We start from the raw sequence: 24324 nt of genomic DNA, 5'->3' as shown, positions 1-24324 counted from the left end.
CAATCATCAGCGAATAACAAATGCGAGACCCTAGTCGTCCCAGCCGCCGGGCCATAGACCTCCAACTCCTGCTCATGGACGGCCTGTCTGAGTGCACGGGACAAGGAATCAGCACATAGAATGAACAAAAGTGGTGACAAAGGGCAACCCTGTCTTAATCCTACCGACGACTCGAAGAAACACGATGGTGAGCCGTTAACCAATAAGGCAAAGGACGGGAACAATATGCAACCGAGCACCCATCTAACCCACTGTGGGTGAAATCCAAATCCCTCCAGGCATCGCCGCACAAACTCCCATCTCATCCTGTCGTATGCCCGCTCCATATCAAGTTTGACAAATATTTTAAAAAAATAGTTATTAAACAATAAATAATTTTTTATAAAAATTTTATTTTGGCAATAGCCGTCATCAATGAGGCAGGCTTGCATGGTACAGTTTTCCTAAAGTTGCAATGGAGTCGGAAAATGCCAAGGTTTACTCCAATTTAGAAACATCACGTCTTACCCCCATACGTGCATCGTCAGACGCTTCGGCGTCCAGGCTTCTAGTCCTGCAATCATAAATTATAAATAAACTAATAAATGGAGCCCATTACGTGCGGTGCCGGTGTCCTCGCGCCGGCCCGAGCCAGTCCCGAGACCCGGGTCCCGCCGGGCCCCGACCACTAACCCCACCCTATTTCCCCTCTAATAAAAGGGGATCGAATGGAGCAATTTTTCCCGTTTTCTTTCTCCCTCCCTCCCCGATTCCTCCCCTTCCTTCTGCCCTCATCCCCTCTACCCCGATCTCCGCCTCGGAGCTCTCTCATCCCCCCACCTCCTCCCCTTCTCCTCGCTCGAATCCTCGCCATGCGCTTCTTGTATTGATTGATGACTCACGCAAAGCGGCCCTTCTCCAGCGGCGGCGGCAGCACCACCCACGGCAGCAGCTCATCCGGCGGACTCATCGGAAGACCCCTCTCCCCCTCCGCCGCCTCCTCCTCCTCCATGAAGAAGGCCAAGTGCCAGCCGCCCTCCGCCGCCGCCGCCGCCGCCGCCGTCGAGAGGGAGAAGAATGGTCTCCATCTCCATCCCACTCGCTTCGACCCCGCCACCGCCCAGCCGGCGGAGGAGGAGGATTCCATGCTCGTGGACCAGGACGACCTCAAGGCCGGCGCATCCACTGACATCACCACCACCGGCGTCGCCGCCAACCTGTCGAGGAAGAAGGCCACCCCTCCCCAGCCATCGGCTAAGAAGCAGCTTGTGATCAAGCTCGTTAAAGGTAGCTCCTCTTTCGTTGGTTCTTTTCTCGCTTCGATTCCAGATGGTCGAGCCCCAAAGATCTGATTGTTTTTCTACCCTCGTAAAGATTTCCCCTTAATCGATCATTTCAATAATCTGTTCTTAGTCTCTCTGCGTGAATTTCTTTTTTAATCCCATCATGAACCTAATTTTACTGGGGGTATCTGATTCTGCGCTTTGTCGGATTTAAAACTGGAAAATTCACAATGGCCAGTGGCGGATGTTCGTCTTCCTACAGTTCAGTTAAATTCACAATGGTGAGTGGCTCATCTTCTTCTTCTTACACTTCAGTTACATCCCCGGAGCGGTGGTTTTTTATTCGGAGTCTGAACCAGGTTGATTTATATATTCCTCGGGGAGCATTCCTAGGAATTTTTGCTGGGTGGGTTCGTCGTCACCTACGGTTACAAGTTACAACAAAAAATTCAAAGTTTCCTGCAAGGGTGCTATTTTTTCTATCTGATTCAGACTGGCACTGTAGCTAAATCCTCATAGTGTTTTGTACTTCTTAATTTCAAAGATTGGGAATCCCTTAGTTTTTGGTCCTAACAGCTCAGGTGTGGGTTTAGCCACTGATATTTAAATGCTCGCCCACGTAGGAGAGTCATCTTTGCCATTACTTCTGTTGTTGATGAGTTTGCTGGCGGTGGTGTGGCCAGCATTTATTTGCTTTATCTATGTTTGTTGCATACAGATTTCTCCTTAATTGATCCTTCTATAATCTTTCCTTATTTTCTATATGTGAATAACTAATTTAATCCTAAGATATGCATATTTTTATGGAGGAAATTAAATCTGTGATTCTTTGTATTAAAAACTGGAAAATTCACGGTGGTAATTGGGCTTGCGCCTCAGTTTTGTGCTCTGGGGCATGGTTTTTACTTGCCAGACTGGCCCAGGTTGATGTATAACCCTTGGGAAGATTCGTAGGAGTTCCTTGCTAGTTGCTCTTCACCTAGGGTTTCAGTGAATAATGTCGAAGGTTTTCTTTTTACTTTTATTTAAGCAATTCCTTGTTTTGTTTAATTCAGGCTAGCACTGGTAAGCCTACTGAAATACTTATAGTGCTTTCTACTTTTAATTTTTAAAGATATGCATTCTATTTTTGGTCCTCAGATATTAAAACTACAGGGTTAAGCCACTGATCTTTTAGTACCTGTATACTTGCTGGTACTGTAGATGGTTCATCTTTGACATGGTTCTGTCCTTGATCAGTCTTTGCAGAGCAGTCTCTTTAATGATGTCTTTATAATTTTATTTGGATGCAATATCTTTTAAGATTATCATTTTTCTTTTAAAACATGATCTTGATAAGAAAAATTATTTTGCAATTTAATTAAGTTATATTTTTTTCATTTGACTTTAGCACATCCATATATTTGTCCTTTGCTTTTGTTCAGTCGGTATGTGAAAGAACTTCTCAAATGCTAGCTTGCTATGCTGGTTACGATTTGATAAATGACTCAAGACTCTAAGAAACTAAACATGGAGATGGACATATAGATTTTTATAAAACATTTAATTCTAATTTCCAGATTACGAGTTATAACTATCAGATTTCTTTTTGTGCACTTCTTCAAATAACATCTGGTGTAGCCTTCACAAGTTATATATTAGGGGCAATCCTTTCTTTGTTGGTTTCAATGCTGGGGAATCTTCTATAGAGCGAGAATATAATATTCATCTCTCCAACATGCACAATTTGACTTTTCATGTAATGAGACCTCTTATGCATCAGGGAAAATGTATGTGAATGTTTAAAGCCTGTATGGCATGTAGAAGGAACTAAAGAAACCTTGAGGCAAATGTTGGTAATACAATAAGACCAGTCTAAATATGACCATTTGTCAAAATCAAATGTCTTTAAAACTCGAGAAACTGGGATTTGGACTAATATGTTCTTGAAGTTCTGAGTAGTCTAATTAGCCAGGAGAAGGATATTGTATGAAGTCATGTGGTGCTGCAATGGAAACAGATTACATATGCTAGTTGCAATGTATTTTAAATGTAATCTAAATGTAATTTTTGGATATTTAAATGTAATTTAATTTTCTAGAGCATGTTGAAATGGTTTCAAATTAGTAGAGGAGGAAAGAGAAGAGAAATGAAGCAAAAGGGGAAGAACTGATAGGAACAAATAAAGAGCAAAAAAAATTAGATAGTTATTTCATATGTCATTTCAGAAAGGATTGATCTTTGAAAAAATTCTTTTAAATTATTTGGAGAAAATAAAATTATGAGTTGTTTTATTTTACAAGGTTAGAAGAAAAGAGAGAGGTAAGGAAATGAGGCAAATTTTATTTTAGAGAATTGACAATGTTAACATGTATAATTAACATTTGTGTTTGTGTATAATTAACATGTAACCCTTTTTGTTCCTTTATCTGGTCAATGTTCCACCAATTTGATTTATTGTTTTAGATTTCTTTATTTGTTTGTGTACAATTGACAATGTTAACATGTATAATTAGCTTGATGTTTTTGATTTCTTGTTTATTGTATAAATATTAGTTGCATCAGAAGAAACTAAATCAGAAATTTAACATAGAAACAGAGTATATACTGAGGAGCACAAATTATTCACACTAAGAGGCTCATCACCTTATTTATAAACTTGCTTGTTCATTCATGACCTGTAAAACTTCTTTAAAATTTTCTTGTTCTAGTTTTTATTCTAACAATTTGATATTGTTTTGTTTTTGTTGTTATATAGGTAAGCCAACTCTGCCAAAAAATTTTGAAGAGGATACATGGGCAACTTTGAAGTCTGCTATTACAGCTATATTTTTGAAGCAGCCAGATCCATGTGACTCTGAAAAGCTTTATCAGGTGGTTTTTGCAATGTTAGCTTGTTCTGTGAGCCATGGTATCTCTCTTTTTTTTTATTTATGATGTAGAGTGATCATTTTTTTCCTTTTCTCAACACAGGCTGTCAGTGATCTTTGTCTACACAAGATGGGAGGAAATCTTTATCAACGTATACAGAAGGAATGTGAAGTACATATTTCGGCAACACTATCCTCATTGGTCGGCCAGAGCCCTGACTTGGTTGTATTTTTATCATTAGTAGAAAAATGCTGGCAGGATTTTTGTGACCAGATGTTGATGATACGTGGTATTGCCTTATATCTTGATAGAACTTATGTCAAGCAAACCCCAAATGTTCGGTCATTGTGGGACATGGGGTTGCAATTGTTTCGGAAGCATCTCTCTTTATGTTCTGAAGTTGAACACAAGATTGTCACTGGCCTTTTGAGGTTAATTGAGAGGGAGAGGTATGTTCAAATTTTTGAATCTTCAAATTTGTATGCTAATTGCATTCTAGGGAAGAACTCATGCATTTTAATATGCAAGGTGGAAATTTATTGTGCTTTTTGATAGTATATGGTTTCTTGAACTGAACCTATTAGGTGAAACTTAAGATTATTAGGCAGGTCCATATCTTAAAATTATCTTCTCATAGCTAGGATTGGATTAATATGGGAATGGGATTGCCAAACCAATTTGTAGGCATAACAAAAGATAGTAATATAGTATTCAGGGAATAATAACATCAGCAGGGAAAAAAATCAAAGTAACACAAGACGAAGGATGCATATTATAGGACCATGAAGGCTGTCCACTATATCCTTGCACCCCACTCTGCTTCCCTCCCTTCCTCTGACTCTCCTTTTTCTCAACCATCTCCATTACTTGGCCACAGGTTTCTAAACCCATGTAGCAAACTACTGCTCCTTCCTTTTCCTAGGAGAGGCTGGATATCAGCTTTCATTAGCCAATTTGCGACCTCATTATTATTATTTTTAATGGCTTAATACTTTTTTTAGCATGACTCCTATCTTCCTTCACTAGCTGTTTACTTTAGATAGATTGAAGGGACATTTTGCATCATCTTTATGCTTAACATTGCCTGCGTAGGTGGAGAATGAGATTTCATTTTAGGGCCTGTTTGGATGCACGGGAACATATTACCAAATGATTAAGAAACTATACAAATTGTGTAATAGTGAAGCAAGATCCCATGAAAAAATTTACTTGGGAATCTTTAGCCATTTGCTGTTTTGTTGATTGTAAAAAATAAAGGAAAACAATTAAAGCAGCTAAAATCAAAACTAGATGTCCAGAACTCTAGCCAAAGTTAGATCTTGCATGAACTGCTGCACCATACCTATTATCAGCCCAACTTAAAATCTTCTTTTCTTCTTAATTAATTAGTTACATTTTTATCTTAAAATTTCTCTAAAATTTAAAATTAAAATCAATAAAATGAATGATTAAGCATAACACTTTCTGCTTGAGTTTAGCTAGATTAAACCAAAAGATGCATGATGTAATATATAATTTGATTTCAATATTTGTAATCAACTCACTTTTATAAATTGGCTGCTAAGTTATATTAATCAAAGAATCTTCAAATTTGTTAAAAAACTCCAAATTTACTTTCAAAAAATAAAAAAATTAAATATTATATTCAACACATAAATGGATTGATAATACATTTTCATCGATCACAACTCTCCCTTCTTCCCTTCGTCACCCCTTTCTACGCATTTGAACTTTCCTCATCCTCCTCCACTTCTCACACACAAGAGAGAAAAGAAGGGTGGGAGATCTAGGCGCGACTAGAAGCAGGAAAAGAGATGCATGACTAGTAGGATGGGTTGGGAGCGGGTTACAATAATCAATAGCCATGGATAGAAAGAAAGGCCTCCTAGGAGGGGGTTCTTTGAATGGCGGCTAGATATGTGGCCATCATTCTTTCTAGCAATCCTCGATAATGAGGTGGTTGAAGGAAGGGGTTCCATTTGGAGTGTTTGGAGTGGATCAGAGGAACAGAGAGGCCCGGGGAGTTGGTGGGCTTTGTCACACAATATATGGGGAAAAATGAACAGTTGGTGGATTTTTTTTTTTTATCCCTATGAAATCTCCTATTTACCATGGTTGTTTATAACAATAGAGACTGGATCCAAATGGCTGTTTCAAAAATTTTTCCCTTACAGTTTAGAATTTCCATGGAGCACCTGATTCCCATGGAGCACCTGGTTCCCATGAAATACGACAGAAAATATATGTATCCAAACAGGCCCTTAAGGGCTATAAGTTACAATTGACATTTAGTGATTCGGCAGATCTGATTTAATTAAATTAAGTCAGGAATATGGTATAATTATTACATCATAACAAGACAGCACGTTAAGTTCCCTTCATTCAATGTTCCTTCTCTGTATGAAATGCGATAACATTATTGGTCCTTCAAGTTATATAAAATTTTTTATCTATTCCATAACCAGTTTTGTTCATATGCATTTACTCTTTGTGCTCCATTCAATTTAGAAGAAAAATTTCTTCATGAGAACATTTGTAACAAAAAAATTGCCGTACCATATCTCATTTGACATTATTTTCTGTAAATTTAATGCTGCGATCCAACCTTTGATACAGTTTCTTTAAGGTGTGTTGTGAACACCTTGCTGTACATCCTGAATCCTGATAGTGCTGTTTTGCCTAGTATTTGCTCTCAAGTCAACTTTTCGTCCTTATATCTTGATGATCAAGAAATGCAATTACCATCCTATGGCCATCATGCACAATAGAGACTTTGTAAGCAAACTGAGCATTCACACCTAATCTGCAGCATGAGGATTTTAGGTGCAATGAATCAAACACTCAGTTCTTTAATGAGTGCCCAAGATATATAATCTGAGCCCTCTGCAATGCAACCTATGGAACTTATGTATCACATATTATGTTAGATGTTTCATGTCAGTAAGTAATTTAATGAACGTGTAACATGTATGAACTAAGGGAAGATCATCTTGTTATCGCCTCATGATGTATCAACTACCAGGTAACCCAGGAGGCACCTAACTGACTAACTTAAGTATGCGTTTTAAATTGTTTCATAGTTGGTTTGCTTTTGCTGTTTTTAAGTTTGTTTCCTTTTTTATATTGTTGTAAGTAAAATTTGGTATTATTATATTATACTATACTTTTTGAGTAGCTCTCGATAACACACAAACTGGAATAAGCCACAGATACTGGTAGAATATGCACGAAGGTTACTCGCGCTCATCTTGGAGACAGCTTGTCATGAAACTTTTGTCTAGTTCTTTTCTGTAGCCCTCTTGAGAGTTGTGATGTGCAATGAACACCATCTTGGAGGGATAAAGCTTATTATCCTTTTTCTGTAGCTTTTTTTCTATCCTTTACTCTTTATGATGATTTTTAGTTTGGTGACTACTTTTTGAGAGTGAGGACCAATCTTCTTCAAACCTACTGAAATTTCATTGTGAAATATAGGGGGTTGTTTTGATTAAACCTAAACTGGCAGTGTCTAAAGATGGGAAGTTACCCCATGTAAGGCTTCCTGTTAAAAGTTCTGTTTTTTAAACTAAATGTACAACCTTGTGCTAGATTGTGTTGATTGTCAGTATAATTCCTTTGGTACCATCTAATGTTGTTTTTGTTTTGACCAGACTAGGTGAAGCTATTGATAGGACAGTACTCAGTCATCTTTTAAAGATGTTTACGGCTCTTGGAATTTACACAGAAAGCTTTGAAAAGCCCTTTCTGGAATGCACTTCTGAGTTTTACGCTGCTGAAGGTGTGAAATATATGCAACAATCAGATGTTCCAGACTATTTGAAGCATGTGGAGGTAATTTGGTCTTTTCTCTTGTTTATTTTCTTCTTTTGTCTTTAATATGTTAACTTCTAGGCACTGTCATTTTTGATTTCATATCTTATTCAAGAAAATTCATTGGTACAAACTTGCAGTCAAGGCTACACGAGGAACATGAAAGATGCTTGCTCTACTTAGATGCAAATACAAGGAAGCCCCTTGTAGCAACTGCTGAAAAACAACTCCTGGAACGACACACATCTGCAATTCTTGACAAGGTGATGCCTGTTCTACCTTCCTTTTTTTTAAAATTTTTTAATTGAATTTGCAAAACCCTATCCGTTGTTTTCACAGTCAGCTCTCCTAATATCTATAGTTTTAACATTTAGGGATTTACAATGCTCATGGAAGCGAATCGAGTCAAGGACCTTCAAAGAATGTACATGCTCTTTCAGAGGGTTAATGCTCTGGAGCTGTTAAGACAAGCTCTTAGCTCGTATATTCGGGGTACTGGGCAAGGTATTATTATGGATGAAGAGAAAGACAAAGATTTGGTTTCCTATCTTTTAGAGTTTAAAGCATCTCTTGATACAATTTGGGAAGAAAGTTTCTTCAGAAATGAAGCTTTTTCAAATACCATAAAGGATTCATTTGAGCATCTCATTAACCTTCGTCAGGTCCGTGCATGCTTCCACCGTGATTGCTTAATGACAGCTACTTTATCTGTTTTCTAATTTTTGTTTTCTTATGCTTCTTGTTGGTCACTTTCATTTTGTTGTAATATGGAAGTGAAGTTGGAATTTTTTAAGAATATTGCAAGAGATCTTGAGCAGTCTGAAGGAATTTGCTTCTAGGTTAATCTATGGTGTCAGAAAAATACAGATATATTGCTAAATATAGTCTTTTTGGAATGCTATTTGGTTCAGCGGAACATTGTGGTTTCTCTCGAATACTCTTTTCATTTAGATGTCCTGGGAAATTGTCCAGGTGGCAACTTTTTCTGTGTTTGTAACTTTCAGCTCTTGTGTATTCAGTTAAAATTATGTGATGAAAACCAAGCTACAAACAGCTGTTAGCTCAGCTGGTTGGCATCCAGCTCTCCAGGGGAGAGGTCCTGGGTTCAGTTCCAGGTAGTGGTGAATAACCACCATACTGCTCAAAAGTGTGCTGAAAAATAAGCTGTGTTATAGGTTGGATTTGAGCTATTCTTTTTATACTCTCTTCTGTTCTGACAGCTCTCTTCTGATGCTTAATTTCCATTTCCTGTAGATTCTGTTCTATGCTGCTTAACAAAATTCTTCTAGCCAATTACGTAGTAAACTGTTTTTATATTCTTTCGGCATAAACTAGAACTGATTTTTGTAGAGATGCCTCAGTTCCCATATCACACACCTGGCAGACAGCTCTTTTTTACTTGTATGTCAATTGTGTTGTTAGCATCATATCTAATGGCATCCTTTTCTCCTTAAATAAGATTTATCTTCCTTTTCTATAAGAGAAAATGTGAACCTTGTAGGAACTTACAATAGATTATTTGTAGTCTGTCTTATACCAAAAGCAGATGAGTCTGTTTGGTGGCAAACCTGATTGGTGATGGGTCTTCATACATTTTTGTTATTACTGCCAGACCTTTATGATTGCTGAATTAGTTTCAGGTGACTTCCGAATCAGGGATGATAAATGAAATAGGAACTGGATAAAATCATATATCGAAACAACTTCAGTTGATAATTTATTTTGATGTTTCTGATGCTAAACCTGAACTTTGGAACTTCCTCCTGTTTCAATTCTTCTGACTACCTAATTCTTACGGCCATTCCCCTATGACAAATACCATTTACCAACAGAAAACAATGCAACATTTTTAATATTAGCTTTATCTTTGCTCCATTTGCATCTATATTTTTGGTGGTAATGATCTCCAGAATCACTTAAAGTTCCTGATACCGTTTAATCATAAACTTGTGCCATACTGCCACAATTTGAGATGCAAATATATGAACCATTCACTAACTCAAAGTAATTTGCCCCTGCTCAATTTGATGTTTCATTGATATTGCTCAATCCAAATTATTAATTAATAAAAGCTTCTTTTGTTATTTTTTATATAACAGAATAGACCAGCTGAACTGATCGCAAAATTTCTGGATGAGAAGCTTCGTGCTGGAAACAAGGGTACATCCGAAGAAGAGTTGGAGGGTACACTTGATAAAGTGTTGGTTTTGTTTAGGTTTATTCAAGTAAGCTACATAGATAATTTCCTTCTAGTTGTTGGTTCCAATTTATGCTGCAAGAATGTACCAATAGAAGGAACCTATTTTCTCTCATGACTGCAGGGAAAAGATGTCTTTGAGGCATTCTATAAAAAGGATCTTGCAAAAAGATTATTGTTGGGCAAGAGTGCATCAATTGATGCTGAAAAGTCAATGATTTCTAAGGTAATAATATGTCCTTGAAAATGTTGCTAAAAGATTGCTGAAAGATTAAACTTAGTTTTTGACATTTTCTCAATATTTCTAACATGCAATTTATCTTCTTTTTAGCTCAAAACTGAGTGTGGAAGTCAATTCACAAATAAACTTGAAGGAATGTTCAAGGTATGCAATCTCAATCCATATCTTCATAGTTTAGGGAGTTTAATCGTCTGAAGCTATGACTGCTTAGTCGCTTATTGATTGGTGTAAAACATGGCTGCATTCTCTTTGTTAAAGCTTAAATAGGGAAGATTGATATAGATTTGAAGCTTTAACGGCATCTGAGTATGATTTTTTCTGTACTTATTCATGATATCAAAAGATGGTTGTGCGTGAGGGCCTGCTTGGGCGTTTATTTGGGGGAGGTCCTGAGTCGCTACACTATGCTTGTCTGTTGCAATTATGTGCACATTTTCTAGCTGGGACCATAAATCTTTATCCAGGGTGCTGTACTGTCATAATAATGTTTTTTCATTGACTTTAGAGGAAACTTATTTATCATTAGTTAACAACAAATTGAAGTTCGTTTGGATGGTGTTGCCAGCTTTCAGCCTGTGAACTACTCTTGACTTGAAGTTGTATAGTGTGTCTCCTTTACATATTCTTTTGTTTTGATTTACAGATGAACTTGAGGTTTTATAACTGCTCAAAATTATGTGATTTGAATTATTGACATTACTGGATATCTGATTTGTCTCTTTTCTCGGCATTCCACCTATTGTGACTAAGAATGGTTGATACCAATCTGTGAGTGCTATTTTGCTAACAAACTTTAGGACAAGTCTTGTTCTTTGAAGGTTTAACTTTAAAGATAGATATGCTCCTATTTTCTTTTGATGATGATAGATTTACTAATCAATGAATTGGTACTTTCTAGAACCCATTCATTTTAAGTACAGAACTTATGCTCCTTTGGATTGTCTTTTTAGTTGTTTCACTCACCTTGTACATGTCTGCTACACATATTGATCTATCTATTGATTAATCTATGATGTGGTATATTTCTTTGCTATATGCCGAATTTTGTTTAACTTAGGGCTTGTTTGCGATTTTTGTTGTTTTTGTATTTTTGCTTCTACACAGATTAGTGAATATCACTTGGAGATTGATGTTGGAGATAGCATTTGTATGAAACTTCTGCTGTCCTTGCTTCTATTTTCACTCCTTGTGGATAAATCTTTGCTTCCGAAAGCTCTAAAGATTTTCCAAGCAATTTGAAGAAACAAAAGGGTTTTATCACACATGTTGTTCAGTCTAGTTTATTTTGTTTCCTGGTTTTTGAAAATGAAAATAGAAAACATGAGTTATACCAAGTGGGTCCTTCATTGCTGATAGTATGGCTGCCTATTCATGTAGCCTTTATTTTCGTGATATGGGTATCTTTGAGGACATAACTAGGAGGCCGTTGTAGAGATGTTGATACTAGTGAGGTGAATGTGAAGCTTCATGCATAGGTTGGAAGGTCAAATTCTCATTGGGCCCGTGCTATTGATATACACTTGCCTTTGCCAAGGCCATGGCGCGTGATATTAACCAATTAGAGAGGTCAAATTGATGCTGTAATAGGAGAGAAATGAAAAAGGAACAGTATGGTTTCCTGCAAAGAATGATATTTTGTTTGTCATATTATAAGGGAGGGTAATCGTGTAAAGGAGATGACTGATATTGTCTTGGCTTTGCTTGGTAGCTGGCTATGGAATTAAGGGTTAAGGGTCCTGGTAAGGAATCATTTTAGGCAAAATATTGCTGGAGTGTCTTATTATCAGTGGCACAAAGGGTTGTTTTTCTCATATTAATTCGATATCTTCTTCTAAGGGTAGTCCATGAAGGTTATGGTCCTTCCATGGAAGGGATTCAGATCAAAGTGGAGAAAGTTCATGGCATTTGACAATGCATGATATGTGGTTCTATTGCCTCACCTTGAATATTTATGCATTTTTCTTGTCACACGTTACTGTTACTTCTCATGCAATATTTTGTATGAAAAGGAGTGTTCTCCCCTTATCAAAGCACTAGGTAGGCACCCAAACTTAAGACACCCAAACCTTCCATGAAGCTAAAAATATTTAAAACATGAACTATAATGAGGCATCATGTATTTATGGATCCGTATGAGGATTGCATTTTTTGGCATTGGTGAATAACATTGAAACAGTGTAGTAATTCTTTTCATCATGGTGTCCTTGGTGGTTCTTGCTCCTTTCTTTCTTTCTAATCTGGGGTATGCACACTTTCAAGTTACTTGACGATTATGTAGCTAGGTGAGATAGAACAAAAACAGGCTGCATTCCATCAATGAAAATCGCCAAGGCCTTCCATTGATGTGATGATGGTGGTGTTGCTGGTTGTTTTACTATAAGCATTTTTAGGTACCTAGTACCCTGATGGCCACCACCTGGGAATTGGGTGAGGTGCTTATGGTTTGAATCATCTTCTCTATATGTTTCAGAAGAATATATAGAATTCAAAGAAATTGCCTTTGAAAGCTCCTTCAAATTAACATCTACTTGTAGTGGATGTTTGAGTTTTAGGGGATATGTGACTAAAGGTAACATGTCAACGGTTTCCATTTCATTTCCATTGATTGGGGATGGTCTATTGACTAGTAGAATCAGCTTTACAAGCACTTTATATCTGAAGCTCTTTCAAGGCTATCACCTTTACTCTTGGGTTGTGAATTGTGGTTAATAGATACTTACTTACCAAGAACAACCTCTATAAGGGGGAACAAAAAGTATAAAAGTGGATGGTGTGGCGAATGACAATATTCTATAGTATTTCCTCTTTCATTTCATTCTTTCTTTCTTTGCGGGTCATCCTTTTCTTTTATGAGTTTTGTGCTTTCTTTTGGTATGTTTTGGTTTCCCTGGTGTCTCCTATAACCCTTTTAGTAGGCTGGAGTAAGTAACAGATGTCAAAAGTATGGAAGACATTAGTTGATGGGGCATATGCGGTGAGGCAGAAAGTTGTGAGAGAGAAGTATGGCCTAAAGACTATTGGGCTAACCTGAAATCAGGTGATGTTGGGCTTAGGCTTTTAGGTTCGAAGGTTTGGAAAATGAAGGGGCTAATTCTAGTCCAACGTAATAACAAATATAGCGGAACAAAACCTAGATTAAGAATTGCTGTCCTTATTATTTGTCTTCTTTCTTTTCCCATTGTTTACTCTTCTCCTCTGAACTTGCTGGGCTTTACTCTTGTTTCAATCTTATTTAGCCATGACACTCTAGTGCCTTTCTTGCCTAGGCACTTCCATGCTTGATGTCTCCTGAAACCTCGACAACCCCTATGTCCCTTATGACTTGGCCTTTATCAGCCAATTTTCACTTGCTAACCCCTCCTTTTCTCCTTTTCCTTTGGTCTTTTATTCCCCTTTTCCTCGACAACCCCTATGTCTTTTTCTCGACAACACCCCCCCCCCCCCCTCCTCTGCGGCGGGAAAAAAAACTACATAGTTAATATGTCTACCTAGGTGCTTATTTAGGGTATGCTGCTTAGACCATGGCCAATTTACACTCTAGGGTCTTTTTTGTTGGCATTTTCAGTCTTGTGGTTCTCTAGTCTACTTACTTAGGCAGTAGAGGCTTTTTTCTTTCCTTCTTTCATCATATTCTTCCTCCTTTCCATTGTTTCCTTTGTTGTGACTGTTATCAGAGAGTTGCTTTATTGATGGTTGGATTGCATTCTTAGTTGATGAAAATAGGGGTTTATGAAGCATGGAATGTGCTTACTATATATATATATATATATGGAGGCCTAATCTGTTGGATGACATGGCTGGATTATGGTAATGGAATTTGGGACTCATCATATGATTCCTTAAAATATTAGTTATGTCCAAGATGTTATCAAAATCCAATACTAGCTTTTCCATGCTGTTGATGCATATGAAGACAAAGAAATGCATGCGTGAAGACAAAGAAATGCCATGTTCTTCAATATGTCTTCTATGCAAAGTTTCAAGTGCCAGCTTGTTTCAGTCAGGCCACTATCAAAGCTTAGCAAGGATCAGCAAGATGCCACTTAATTTGTTTCTTTGAAATATTTGTAATTAAATAAGCTATTATTATTATTATTATCATTTTTCATTTTGCCATTATGTGGCATGTGAGCAGGCATGCATAGCATGCACCCTGGAATAAGCACTTGAAATATTGGTTTAATGTTGTGATTGAGGTCATATGCTATTAACTTTTCTAATATGAAGAATGACTTCCACTATACATGGGTGGAAATTGATAGTGAGAACAAAATATTACCAACAATGATTAGGTGACAAAATGGTGGCCAAAACTTATAAGATCCAATGGATCACAACTACATGATGAATATAAGAAATAAATACTTCAACTTTAGTCAATGGTGCAAAATTGTACTGTTTCATTTATGCTGGGCTACAACGAATATAGTGTTATAAAACCTGTAAAAAGGTTGGCTTTAAAGACATCTTATTTGTCAAACCGTATCAACTTGCACGGACAGAGGGGAAAATAATAAAGAAACACCGAAAAGTCACAAGGAAGGTATGCCAATTTCTAGAGTTTAGCTGTCTAGTGCACTTTTTGGACTTACTTGGAACCAACGTGCCTAAATGTGTTTAGAAATTCATACTGGCCAATATGTGGTCAAAGTTAAAAGAAAGTCTTTTTAGATGTCTTTAGATGTTTGTATCTTTTGATTAGTTAGATGAGAAAGTATTTAACATTCATGAATCATGATTGTAATAACTGTTTACAAATTCTAAATTTCTAAATGTAAACATTTTACAAATTCCGGAAGTCCTTATGGCAAAACAGATTTAGAATGCCGTTTTTTGTTCACCTTGATTTTAGATGAACAATTTTACTCCAAGGAAAGCTCTCCAATTTTACTTTTAATTTTAGTTAATTAGGGATTGTTTATGTTAAAAAAATGTCCAATAACATCTTTTTTAAAGCTCCTTTATGAAACAATTTCTAGCTTCAGTATAGCAAACAAACATGTTTTATCAGGATACGGTTTTGAGGATAGTTTCTGGCCACAAAAGTGGGACCATCTTGTTTTATTTTCTGGTAATTTTAGACAGTTAAATGGTGTGTAAATGAGTTTCGGACTTAAATATCTATTATCAACACGTGAAATGGTGCTAACTGGTTGAGTGGGTGAAGTATCTTGAAGCGACTTCCCATGAAGTGACTTATGCTCCTTTCCAAGAATGTAAATATTTTTCTTTGAAGCTTTGAATATCGTATATATACTAGGAAACATGTAATAATTTCAAATAATTCTGGTATTGGTTATTTTTCTAATATGAGCAATTTAATTGGCCAGAGGTGATGTAATCTTCTTGTAATTGGAACTGGATAAAAGCAATAGGAATGATAATTAGGAAAATGGTATTGGTGGTTTTGCTATCCTGAAATCTGGGGTAGATGAGTTCCTTCATTTAAACTTTTTTTCATATATGTAATGTATGTACATATTTGAAGATAAATTCAGAATTACACACAATTTTGCATTGGAAACATAACCAGACTACTGGGCCATTTAATCCATGATCGAGGCAAGTCTCAAGCCTCAAAGTAAAAGAAAGGAAGACTAGGGACAGAAAAGAAGACACTATTTTTTTTTTTTATATTCAAATTCCATCTCTTGGGATGGCCTCAACCTGATATATAATGGCCAAGACGTTATCATACATATATTAACCATTGATTTAACTATGCCAATCCTAGTCTCTTAAAACTACATTCGACTAAAGAAAACAAAGTAAGGAGCATTTATATTCCTAATTGCAATCTAACGCTTTGTGCGCCATGTGGTTTAAGTCAAAATAAACATTCTTTGCGCTCCTAACATGCCTGAAACATACATCTCATTGGGGTACAAGAAGGTATATATAATTGCAACAGTTGATAGTGTACAATGAATTCTCAAGTAAAGGTCAAAATAAAGTTCATTTGTTACATTGAAACCTGAATGTCACCTTTAAAACCATAAAGATTTGCAACTAGAAATCAGAATTTTATTCATAAATGGGATACTGAAACCCAAATTTAGCATTCTGTGCAAATAGTTTCATATTTCATGAATAACATAGACTATTAATTCAATGATTCTTGATAGAAGTCTGGTAGAGATAAGTGTTCTACTTCAATAAATTGAGTACAAAGATAATATGTAGAAATTAGAGAATCAATACTATAAATAAACTATGTAAGGATACATAACTGCAAAATATGTTTTAAAGGTTCACACAACTTTTCTTTTCTCTCTAGCTTTTTGCAATTCTTTAATTTATTTCTTTTGTTTATTAGGTGCTATCTTAGTTGGCCCGGATTTCTGGAGTTGCGAACCAGAAGAAAGAGGGCAGTACCCTCCTGTTTATATATGGCCTCTGAGCATGCGATGTGAGGGTGGGTAGTAGTTGGTTGTCAAGCCAAGGTGTTGCTAGGTGGCTGCCTTCCCAGCATGAGGTGGCTGTTTTTTAATAAGGATAAGCATGAGATGTCATTTCAGAAACCAGCATGAGGTGGCATCAAGTAGGAGTTGTAGTTTAGTGGGTAACATTAAGGTGGGAGGTCAAGCATGAGATGGGAATCCTTAAATAAGTATGAGATGGCAACTTGCTAAATAACATGAGATGACGTTCCTTAGAGAAAGCACAAGGTGGCACACTTGAAAAATCTACAGCCTAATTATTGGACTTTTCTAATTTATACATGGGGGGATTAGTGACAATTTTCTTTAGGTGCTCAATATCTTCTATGTATTTCTAAGAAAACTCCACAAATTCTTTGCTTCTAGAAAGATCATATGCAAGGTTTTAAATACGGGTATCAAATCATGTGTTATTCTTCCATCAGAAAGGTATGGTATCAATATGGTATTGGTACTGATGGTGTATACTGAAATCGACAGTTTACACAAAATTGAAAAACCATCGATGGTACAGCTAGTATGCTATCTCCGATATGCACTGGTAAGGAACAGTATGCACTGATATGGTAATTTTGGTGTCTTGGCACATGTACCAATGCTGGTTCATGCTGGAACGGTATTGTACTGGTTGTACCACCCTGTTTCAACTGTTTTTGAAACCACTATCATATGCATCTGCATAGTTGTAAGGTAAAATGTGTTTAGCTCAACTATACAAGTCGTCATAAATGGATGTTGTATGGTTAGGGCATTACATATGGTTCCATTTGATCTGTCTGGCATTCCTGGGGATTTCTTTCTGTGTCATTTGGTAGACCCTTTATCAGTTTCTATTACTATTATTGGACTTGTCAGTGTAGACAATGTCAAAAAAATCTTTTGAGTATCTGAATCATTTGATACCATGGAATATTCATTAGTTGATGGGGACTTGACCTTGCTTGCAGGTTGAAAGCTCTGTTTCTGTCTCTTGCATATTGTACAAATTAATTTTTGCTTTCTCCCCATGAATACTCGATGTATGAGAAAGAGGGCAATGGATGTCCCAAGAAGTGGAGACCTTGTTGATTCAGTGGATACAGATTCTAGGATCTCTGTCAATCATAAGTTTTTTTTTTTCCCTTGTAAGCTTTCAATTTGGACCAGTTTGAGACTGTGAAGGAGGTCTTGAGGTTCAAGTATATTTATGTTTTCTTAGGATAGATAGCAGTGAACACCCACAGCTGATATCCGTCGCTATCCCTTTTCTCTATAAACAGTGCACGTGTGGAGACAGAAGCATCTTTATAAAGCCTGAAGGCACTGGGTGGGGAAAGACGTCCCTTTAATTAATATGCCGTGACTTAATGTTTTACAGTTTCAAGTAGTTTCTCTATTATTTGGCGTGCTATGGCTGACAGCTGCAAGGAAATTGTTGACCCATTGCTTTTAATTATTTATAAATTATTTATTGATTATCTGCAATTACCAGTTTGGTTTTGTAACTATGCTGAGTGCTCACCATCTTCTTAGTTGTTTTTTATAATAGTTTCATGCTGATATTTTCTCAGGACATCGAGTTATCGAAAGAGATTAATGATTCTTTTAAGCAATCATCTCAAGCCAGGACAAAACTTCCAACTGGTATTGAGATGAGTGTTCATGTCCTTACGACCGGGTGGGTATCATTCATTTTATGTCAGTCATGAGATTTAGGTCTTTGATATGTGAGATGATGATAAAGATACAGTGTACTATTCTTATTTCTGACTTCAGTTTGTAATTTTATGCAATTTTCTTTTTTCTGGTGCTTTATAGGTATTGGCCAACATATCCTCCGATGGATGTTCGGCTTCCACATGAACTGAATGTTTATCAGGTTAGGTCACTGGCAATGTGTGCTATGCATCTCTTCTTCATGCTTTTTACCTGGCTTTTCTTGAGGAGTTATTTTATGATTCTTTTATGCTGAGCACCATTACAGGATATATTTAAGGAGTTCTATTTGAGTAAGTACAGTGGGAGGCGCTTGATGTGGCAAAATTCATTAGGTCAATGTGTTTTAAAAGCAGAATTTCCAAAAGGCAAAAAGGAATTGGCAGTGTCATTATTCCAGGTTGGTCTGTCTTTGATCTTCACTTGATTCCACTAATCTTTAATTTGACCTGCTTCTCAACTTTTTATGGCTTCATCCATGTTCCAGACTGTTGTATTAATGCTGTTCAATGACACTCAAAAGCTCAGTTTCCAAGATATTAAAGACTCAACCGGCATTGATGATAAAGAACTGAGAAGGACTTTGCAGTCACTTGCATGTGGCAAAGTCCGAGTTCTCCAAAAGGTGCAGACCTCATTCCAGATCTGTTTCTTTCTATTGGCCCAGTTGTTTTATTCAAATGCTCTGCACATTACAGATCCCTAAAGGAAGGGAAGTAGAGGATGATGATGCATTTGTATTTAATGAAGAATTCAGTGCTCCTCTCTACCGCATTAAGGCAAGCTTTTCTCTGTTAAAATCAGTACTGTGGAATTTCATGCGTGCAACTAGAGCTAACATGTCATGTTACCAGGTGAATGCAATTCAAATGAAGGAGACAGTGGAAGAGAACACCAGCACCACTGAAAGGGTATTCCAAGACCGTCAATATCAGGTTTGTTTGAACTGTCTTGACTGTAAAAAGACTTGCCCTGTTAAAATTCTTTTTGCTATATGTCAAAATGCATGAGTGAGGAATGAGCTCCTAAAAGAAATGAACATATAGTTGAGTATATGGGAGAAAAATTGCACACTAGATTTACTATAGGAAGTATTGTTAAAGATTGAGACATGTTCAACCAAATGCTATTAGTATTGCACTGCCTTCTGTTCTTAAAAATTTAGTTATATAATTCTATTGTCTGAAAGATGCAAACTTTCCTCTGATTAAAGGTGTAGAGGAAATAAACTTTACAAATGGGAGGCTAAGGCCTGTGAAGTAAATATTTGGCTTTTGGTGATTTTGGTAAGAAAATATAAATGAGAAAATGATATTCATATATTAACCCACATGTCTTATCCCAAGATTATAGTTTGGCTTTATGAATTGCAGTATGTTTTAACAGAAGTTTTAGGAGTTTATACGGGACTAAGTCTCAACCTAGAACCAACCCTCAATGGATTGGAGCAAACTTCTTAGCAAAAGCAACTGTGGGAAAAAGGGGCCTGATTTGTGATATGGAAAACTAGTTGGAGGGCTCGTATGCTAAGAAGCAACTCTCCACAGCATGTCAAGTTTTGAGTTGAGTCCTGGTTAAAATGACATGGATTACATGACATGAGACACATTACTTCAAGGAGGGAAAAAATGTAGAAAAGAAGAGATAATGGATTGAATCAGTGCATAAAGAAGCGGAATGATAAATACTTCGTGGAAGTGAATTAGGTTGAGACAAAGGAGATGTTCTCATAAATTGTTAAATGAGGAGCGCATTAGGAACATGGAGGTACACAGATTTATGAATGGTTGGAGACAAGGGAGAAGCGAATCCTTCAAAATAGCTTCTGCTATCCCAAACTATTCCACAGGGGAAGTAGATGAAGAGGAGATGCAACTTTGAGCTGTCATGTAACAATGAAACATCATCCAGACTTCTTAGCCAGGAGAGCCAATAAACATAATATGAGCATAGCAGGTTTGAGGATATGAAGTGATGGTGGACAAATATTGGAAGATCAAGAGTTAGACTAGGTAGAAATTTGGTAAGAAGATCATTTGAAGGAGTATGTTATTGGCTGAAATCTTGGATGCCACCTGAAGGATGTCTGGTTATCTGTTATTTAGTCTGAATAGTTGGAGAAATGGGGAAGACCAAAGAGGAATTATAAGGATGTAAATTTTTTAATTTTGGATACTGTGCAGAAAAGGGTACTAGACTTTTATGGGATGGGGATTTGTGTTATAATATTTTTGTGAATACGTTCCACCAGTCATACTGACTAATTAAGTTTTACTGTTTTGAGTACAGCTGCCATCACTTACTAATTGCATGACCAAGCTTTCTTGTGCAAATGACGGGTGGAAGTCTAAATATGTAGATGTGGCCTTGAGAATTTCCATTGTCCTTTGTTTTTTTTTTCTGAATTCATTTCAGGTTGATGCGGCTATCGTCCGCATCATGAAGACAAGAAAAGTACTAAGCCACACGCTTCTAATAACTGAGCTCTTTCAGCAGGTAACTTTATATTCATCTGATCATTGAACCACTTTCTTTATCCACTTTTGTTGTATTGACATTTTGTCATGTGGTTCTTTCAGCTCAAATTTCCTATAAAACCAGCAGACTTGAAGAAAAGGATAGAGAGCCTCATTGATAGGGAATACCTGGAGCGGGACAAGAACAATCCTCAGATCTACAATTACCTGGCTTGACCCCCTTTGCACCCTAAAGTAAACCTCTTCTGGCAGCAAATCAGGGAGCTGCCTCCCTCCCAAGGTCATGCTTTTGTTTGAGGGGGTGGGGGGGGTGCGCTGGTTTTAGCAATCTCTTGATGTCAACCATGTACAGGAAACTCTAGCCATCTTTTTCCTTTTGTTCCAAGTAACACCTCGGTAAAGTATCAAGTTCCACTTCTGTTTCTTCTTGTTGTGGAAGTAATCAATTGTAATTTTTTTCGAAAAAGTGCTTCCCATGTGTTGCAGCAATATCCATACATCCTGTTCTTGATAAAGATGAAAACCTGCTGACGATGCTTTTATTTGCTTCCAAAGAGAACACAGAGAAACCTAGTCTGTATATTTCAACTATCAGTAGGATGTGGTTATCAGACTGAATGGAAGATCTCTTCTAGGCCTTCCCACCAAATTATTCTACTGCATCAAGTCTTGCTTGAAAGGTACATTTATTTCGTATTTTGGTGGCGGTTGACCGGTTGTGGTGGGGTTTGGCTTGGGGGAGGTGTGGAGGGAGGCGACCACTAAAGGCTGGAATAGCTGGTGTATGGGATAACAAGAGCAGATTTCCTTTGAGAATCTAGAAAGGGCAACTGTTGATCAATCCGTGGTTGGTAAATCATGCATGAACTGTTCCGCCTCTGAACTAGTCCGTGGTTGGTAAATCATACATGGGCCGGTCGAACCCGATCAGCTAATAGTAGGTTGAGCTGGAATAAATATATCTAATATTCATAATTTATTTATAATATAATAATTATATATTGTTAAAAATTAAATATATATTTTTTAATTATTATAAAAATTTATTTAATATTATGTATAATAATTACATATTCATAATTTAGTTTTAACTCGAATTCAAGTCAATCGAAATATATGTGGTCTTGAATTTTAAGTATAATATATACTCAAATATGCAGAAATGCAATTTACTTCATAATTTTAAATAACAACTATTACAATATCATTATGATACCATGAAGATTTTGATAAATATATAATATTTAAAATATAATTTATTATACTGCTATATGAAAATTAAAAAATAATTCAAAAATAGATTTGAAAAACCGTATGAAAAGAAATCATGAGATATTTTTGGGTGATAAAATATCCCGAAATGGAATTTCAAAATTCAAATAAAAAGAAGAAGGAAAATAAATCGAGAAAGATAAAGATGCTTCGAGTACCGGCAGCACCCGTATGGTTCCGCGCACGACCCCGAGCTCCTCTTCCAATTCGAAGTCCTCCAACTCGAGCGTCCACCGCGGCCATGGAATCGGAATCAGCGGCTTCGACGGGCGGCCGAGGAGAGGCGAGGGCGGCGAAGCGGGTGGTAGTGTGCGGCGGCGGAGTTATCGGCGCCTGCACCGCCTACTTCCTCGCCAAAAATGGGGCGGCGCAGGTCACTGTAGTGGAGAAATCCGCCGTCGCCTGCGCCGCCTCCGGCAAGGCCGGTGGCTTCCTCGCCCTCGACTGGTGCGACGGCGGTCCTCTCTCCGCCCTCGCCCGCGCCAGCTTCCACCTCCACCGCTCCCTCTCCCTCCTCCTCGACGGCCCTAACGCGTACGGTTACCGCCCCCTCGACACCCTCTCCGTCCCCCTCCTCCCCGCCGGATCCTCCTCGGCCACCGCAGCCGCCGGAGCATCGCCGCTTCTCCCGACGTGGGTCGACGGAGGCACCGCCAGGCCGCCTAGGACGCTCGGGACGGTGGAGACCACGGCCCAGGTCCACCCGCAGCTCTTCACCCGGACGCTCCTCGCCGCCGCCGCGGCGGAGCACGGGGTCGAGGTGGTGATCGGGGAGGCGGAGCGCGTCGAGGTGGAAGGCGGCCGGGCGGTGGCGGTGGTCCTCAAAGAGGGTGGTCGGGCCATCGCCGCCGACGCCGTGGTGCTGGCCCTGGGGCCCTGGTCCGATCGCTTCCCCCTGGTCTCCTCCCTCTTTAACGTCTCCGGCCGCAAAGCGCACAGCATCGTCCTCCGCCCCAAGGATCCCGCCGCCATAACCCCCCACGCCCTCTTCCTCAGCTACCAGCCGTCGCCCGGGTCCAAGCTCTTGGACCCCGAGGTCTACCCCAGACCCACAGGTGAAAAAAAAGAAAGATAGAGAGACCAAGAAGATGACTTGTTCTTGATTTTTAGTCACTTTGCTGATGATTGTGTTTGTTTTCAGGAGAAGTGTACATTTGTGGGATGTCGAAGGATTGCGAGGTGCCGGACGATCCGGAGCAGATTGTCGGCGAGAGGGAGGCGATCCGAATGCTGCACAAGGTCGCTGACTCGTTGTCCAGCCACCTCAAAGACGGAGAAGCCGAGGTGGCGGCGGAGCAGGCTTGCTTCTTGCCGTGCACCGACGATGGTCTGCCGGTCATCGGGGCGATTCCCGGGGTGGAGGGATGCTTTGTTGCGACTGGACACAGCTGTTGGGGCATTCTCAACGGACCGGCGACCGGAGCTTCGCTCGCGGAGCTCATCTTGGATGGCCGTTCCACTACTGTGGATCTCAAGCCCTTCAGTCCCTCCAGGTTTCTCCGAAAGCGAGCCAATCAAAGGTAAATTCCCATGGATGTGAATGTAATAACTGTTAATTTGAAACCAGAAGAATCGCTTGGAACTCTGCTGTTGCCACTGCACGATCCCATGGATGTAATAAGTGAAATAGTATGTAGTCAACTTGTCACTCTTTCTTGCTCTCCCAAGTATCCCGTGCTTAAACCAAAAACAGTAATTGATGCAAACCATGAGCAGTTTTCAAGTCAAGCTGCTGGGAGTGGACTTGCACAGAGATTAGTCCGAGATTTTCTTCTTTTCTCCATCAGATCTTGTCAGTGAGTGAGATTATCTTCTCTAGAAATTTGTGATGCGAAGGCTATCCATATCACGAGACCTACCATGACAAGGAATCTGTCCATGAACCAATTGTCAGATAGAATGACACCCTCCTTCTTGCTTCGAAAGGTTGTCGCAGTCTCCAATCTTTCTGCTTCCTGCTCAATGGCCTTCTTTAACATCTGTGAGTTTCCACACGCAATGGCCGGCGTCGGCATCTCTTTAAACCGGTCCATATCCTCAGGTAACTTCAACTAGTTTCTCTTCCCCTGGAGATGACACC

General features: G+C 38.4%; 2 protein-coding genes across 3 annotated transcripts; both read left to right on the top strand.

The window, feature by feature from the left end:
• The first annotated feature begins 726 nt into the window (after nucleotides 1–726).
• Nucleotides 727–21563, top strand: LOC103721243 (cullin-4-like). Of its 2 annotated transcripts, none has more exons than XM_026810083.2 (17): nucleotides 727–1266; nucleotides 4000–4115; nucleotides 4215–4561; nucleotides 7763–7943; nucleotides 8063–8185; nucleotides 8297–8584; nucleotides 10022–10147; nucleotides 10244–10345; nucleotides 10451–10504; nucleotides 18351–18457; nucleotides 18598–18658; nucleotides 18764–18895; nucleotides 18983–19120; nucleotides 19194–19274; nucleotides 19350–19430; nucleotides 20785–20991; nucleotides 21075–21563. In XM_026810083.2, the coding sequence occupies exons 1-17, from the start codon at nucleotides 873–875 to the stop codon at nucleotides 21186–21188; spliced, it is 2652 nt and encodes an 883-aa protein (XP_026665884.2). In that variant the 5' UTR covers nucleotides 727–872; the 3' UTR covers nucleotides 21189–21563. The 2 variants fall into 2 exon arrangements, with proteins under 2 accessions (XP_026665884.2, XP_017701699.1); XM_017846210.3 differs by having other exon boundaries at nucleotides 728–1266; nucleotides 20911–20991.
• Nucleotides 21564–22316: 753 nt separating this feature from the next.
• Nucleotides 22317–23972, top strand: LOC103721244 (putative oxidoreductase TDA3). The gene is made up of 2 exons (XM_008811365.4): nucleotides 22317–23299; nucleotides 23386–23972. Exons 1-2 carry the CDS (start codon nucleotides 22333–22335, stop codon nucleotides 23766–23768), a joined length of 1350 nt encoding a protein of 449 aa, XP_008809587.3. The 5' UTR covers nucleotides 22317–22332; the 3' UTR covers nucleotides 23769–23972.
• The last annotated feature ends 352 nt before the right edge of the window (nucleotides 23973–24324 follow it).

This window comes from Phoenix dactylifera, chromosome 11 (assembly GCF_009389715.1).
Source record: "Phoenix dactylifera cultivar Barhee BC4 chromosome 11, palm_55x_up_171113_PBpolish2nd_filt_p, whole genome shotgun sequence".
NCBI lineage: Eukaryota > Viridiplantae > Streptophyta > Magnoliopsida > Arecales > Arecaceae > Phoenix > Phoenix dactylifera.
This window is presented reverse-complemented; position numbering and strand designations above follow the sequence as displayed.